Source organism: Nannochloropsis gaditana (genome assembly GCF_000240725.1).
Source record: "Nannochloropsis gaditana CCMP526 unplaced genomic scaffold scaffold146, whole genome shotgun sequence".
Classification (NCBI taxonomy): Eukaryota; class Eustigmatophyceae; order Eustigmatales; family Monodopsidaceae; genus Microchloropsis; species Microchloropsis gaditana.
In genome coordinates, this window is record NW_005803807.1 from 18,328 (window position 1) to 21,704 (window position 3,377).

The following is a 3,377-nucleotide window of genomic DNA, read 5'->3' on the forward strand; positions in this document are numbered from 1 at the left end:
TAGAGGGAAGAAGGAGGGCGGGATGGGCGAGGTAGAGTTCCCAAAAAATCGCGTGTAGTTCAAAATTGCGAAGGGCGTTTTTGCCTGCCAAGGCAAAAAAAAAGAGGGAAAAGAGGCAGGAAAATGAGGAAGGGAGGAAAGGAAGGAAGGAAAGGAAAAGAGCTGAGCATGGATGACAAAAAGGAAGGGGAAGGGGAAAGAGGGAAAAGAGGCAGGAAAATAAGGAAGGGAGGAAAGGAAGGAAGGAAAGGAAAAGAGCTGAGTATGGACGATAAAGAGGAGGGGGAAGGGAAGGAGGGAGAGGAGGAAGGGAAGGAGGGAGGGCGAGAAAGAGGAAATAGGGAAGGGGAAAGGGGGGTACCTACCGTTGAAGGATTTGAGGCAGAATTGGCACTTGATGTGGAAGTCCTTCGGCGCGTATTTATGGATCGCATCATTCCGAACAGCCGAGGAAAGGACCTGGAAAGGAGAAAGGCAGGTGGGAAGGAGGGAGGGAAGCAGGGAAGGAGGGAGGGAAGGGAGGGATGGGAGGGATGGGGAAATGGATGACCCCGGTGACCGACAAGCGAGTACTATGCCGTGGGAAAAAAACAGGTGTACAACGATTCCTCTCCCCAACCCTAACCCTGACCGTAACCCTAGCAAAAGAGGAAGAGAGCACGGAAACAATACCAAAGAGAAGGGCCCCAGATGAAAAACAGCCATCGTCCTAAATCCACCTGACCCCAGCTCCCAACATGGAAGCGCATCGACACGCACCGGGGAGGAATCGACCATGACCACCCCACCGAGTTGCTCCAGCTTCTCCTTAGTGATCCGTTCGTCCCAGGCCGGGACCTGAGACAGTTTCTGGTCCAATGCCTGGAGGACTAGGGAGGGAACCTGGAGGGTTTGGGGTGGGAGGAGGAGGGGAAAAACGGGTATGGGCCGTGTGTTATTGTCTCCTCCGTCCCTTTTTTTGGTTGTCCGTGTCCGTCCACGACCCCGTGTCCTGGCCCCACCTTCTCCAAATTGCTCAGGCGGAGCTCCTGCGCCTGCGTCGTCGCCTGGGAGAGGGTGGGGAGTGTACGAAGTGTCACTACTTGATGGCGTTCGGCGGAGCTTCCACGGACGTCTACCCATAAGCGATCGACGGACACGATTCGGTGGCCAATAATGCCACGGCGGCAGCTACCTTCCCTCAAAGACGCATAAATATTTTCGTGCGTGCTTCGCCATTTTCCCTTCCTCCCTCCCTCCCTCTCTCCCTCCCTCCCTCCCTGCGGACCTCCGTCAATTTCTTGCTCCGAGACGACCATTCGGCCGTGGAGGCATTCGGGCCCTTCGTTTCATCGTCTCCTCCGCCTTTGGCATTCCCAGGGAAGGAAAAGGCCTCGAAAGGAGCGTCGGGCGATTGGAAATCCTGTAATAATATTGGGAGGGTAACAGAGGGGAAGACACAAGGATGGAAGGGAAAGTCATAAAGAAGAAAGGGGGGGAGGCCGATGAATGGAGCGACAGGGGGCCGGGGTTGGGGGTAAGAACAACGCCATTGTCGAAAGGGTAAGGTTGGACAGAGGGAATGGAGAGGGTAGGAAGCCCGACAAGACGGACAATGAAAGGCGCACAGGCGGAGAAGCAGGGCGGCTCGCAAGGCTTGTACTACCGACGAAGATCGTCCTTCTCCCTGGTGGCTGCTTTTTCGCCCGTACCCCTGACTCACCTGGAAGCTCTCCTCCCCAAAGCTGTAGGTATCCGCCTTGTCGCCAGCACCTGAGAGAAATGGCGCAAAAGGAGGAGGTGAGACAGGGGCGGAGACGTGAGACCGGGTCCGGTGCCGGGAGAGAGGAGTGGGGGAGGGAACGAGAGAGCAGAGGAAGAGAGAGGACCTTACCCCTTTCTCCGGGCGTCCCAGCACCGGCACGAGGATGGTTCGCCTGGTGGTACGGCGGTGGGAGGAGGGAGAGGGAAGGGAAGAGGGAGGAGGCGGCGGTGGAAGGGGGGGAAGAGGCGGGGTCGGGCTTCAACCAGGAGGGGTCGACGTGTTGCCACTCGGCGTGGCCAGGGGTGGATACGGGCCGAACCGGCCCCCCGGACGCCGCTGCTGTGTGCGACGGATGTGGCGGTGGCAGCGGCTGCTGTGTTTGGAAGGCGCCTGGGGGGTGCAGTCGCTGGGGCTGGGCTTCCCCGCGGGAGCTGTGGGCGTGGGAATGATCTCGTTGCAGGAAAGACGACGAGTTCCAAGGTTGCTGGTGCACGCGGTGGGGATAGGCCGGGCCAGAGGAAGGGGTGGAGAGAGGGAGGGTCGGAGGGAGGGAGGGAGGGAGAGGACCCGTCATCGAGTAATGGATGGTCGCGATCGCGGTGGAGCGTTGGGTAGCTGTGGAAGGTTGGGGTTAGGGTTAGAATTACGGTTAGGGTCAGGGTTCGGGTTTGAATTACGGTTAGGGTCAGGCTTAGGGTATGAATTACGGTTAGGGTCCGGGTTCGGGTTTGAATTACGGTTAGGGTCAGGGTTCGGGTTGGCAACCACTATAAAAGACGAGAAGAGAAATGCAAGACCGTCGAAGTGTCGCATTTCATGGATTGCGGTCGTCAGCTACCCGGGTGAAAGCCCCCCCTGCGCCTTTTCTCCGCGTAGGCTCTTCTCTATTTTCCTTCTTTCCCATGTCTTTGTTTGCACTCACGTTCGATGACCGCTCGGTGCAGCAATTCGCTCGCTTGCGGTTGCGAGAAGCTGGGGTCATGCCCAAGACTTGCCAAGGATTGTTCCCATCGCGGGAGAGGTCGCTGCTGTTGATGCGGCTGCGGTAAGTGCGGGTCAGGGTGGTGTGGTAGGGCGTGCGGTGGTGAAGGCGTTCGGTGATGGCGTGGTTTGGGTCGCATGTGTGGTTGCTGCTCTGTTCTTCCATAATGTATGGGTAATGGGGGCGGTGGTGGTGGTTGAGAAGGCACTGGTACCGCTTCCGATTTGAGTGATGCTGACATTTGCGCCATCTGCCCTTCCGAGGGATCTGGTCGCTGCTCTTTTCCCCCCCCCGTCCCCTCGTGACAGGGTCCTGGCTCCGGAGGGTGGCTGTGGACGGAGAAGGGGCGGTGGGAGGGCGGGAGGGAGAAAAAGGAGGACACGGCGAAGGAGGGAGGAAGCGCCGTGGAGCCCTATGGAGACAAGGGGGGAGGAGGAGAAGGAGGGAGAAAGGTGAGGTTGAGGTCGACGGTCGTGAATCTGGTACATGAACCCTTCCTGGATCCTATTTTTTTCTGTCTTGCTGTCCCTTTCTCCTTTCATTGCCAATTGCCCTACCATTCCCTTCCTTGATCAACCCTCACTTCCCTCCTCCCTTCCTCCCTCGTGCCTTTTTGTTCGTTCACCCTCCATCCATCCCTCCCTCCCTCCC

General features: G+C 58.1%; 1 protein-coding gene across 1 annotated transcript; it reads right to left on the minus strand.

Annotated features, from left to right (window-relative positions):
- NGA_0645600 (uncharacterized protein) lies at positions 1-3,089 on the minus strand (the record flags this gene model as incomplete). The annotated part of the gene is made up of 8 exons (XM_005855643.1): positions 1-84; positions 395-459; positions 760-861; positions 1,002-1,046; positions 1,268-1,402; positions 1,703-1,752; positions 1,874-2,228; positions 2,667-3,089. Coding segments are annotated over 8 exons (1,200 nt in total), but the record flags the coding sequence as incomplete, so codon positions are not given.
- Between the last annotated feature and the right edge of the window lie 288 nt (positions 3,090-3,377).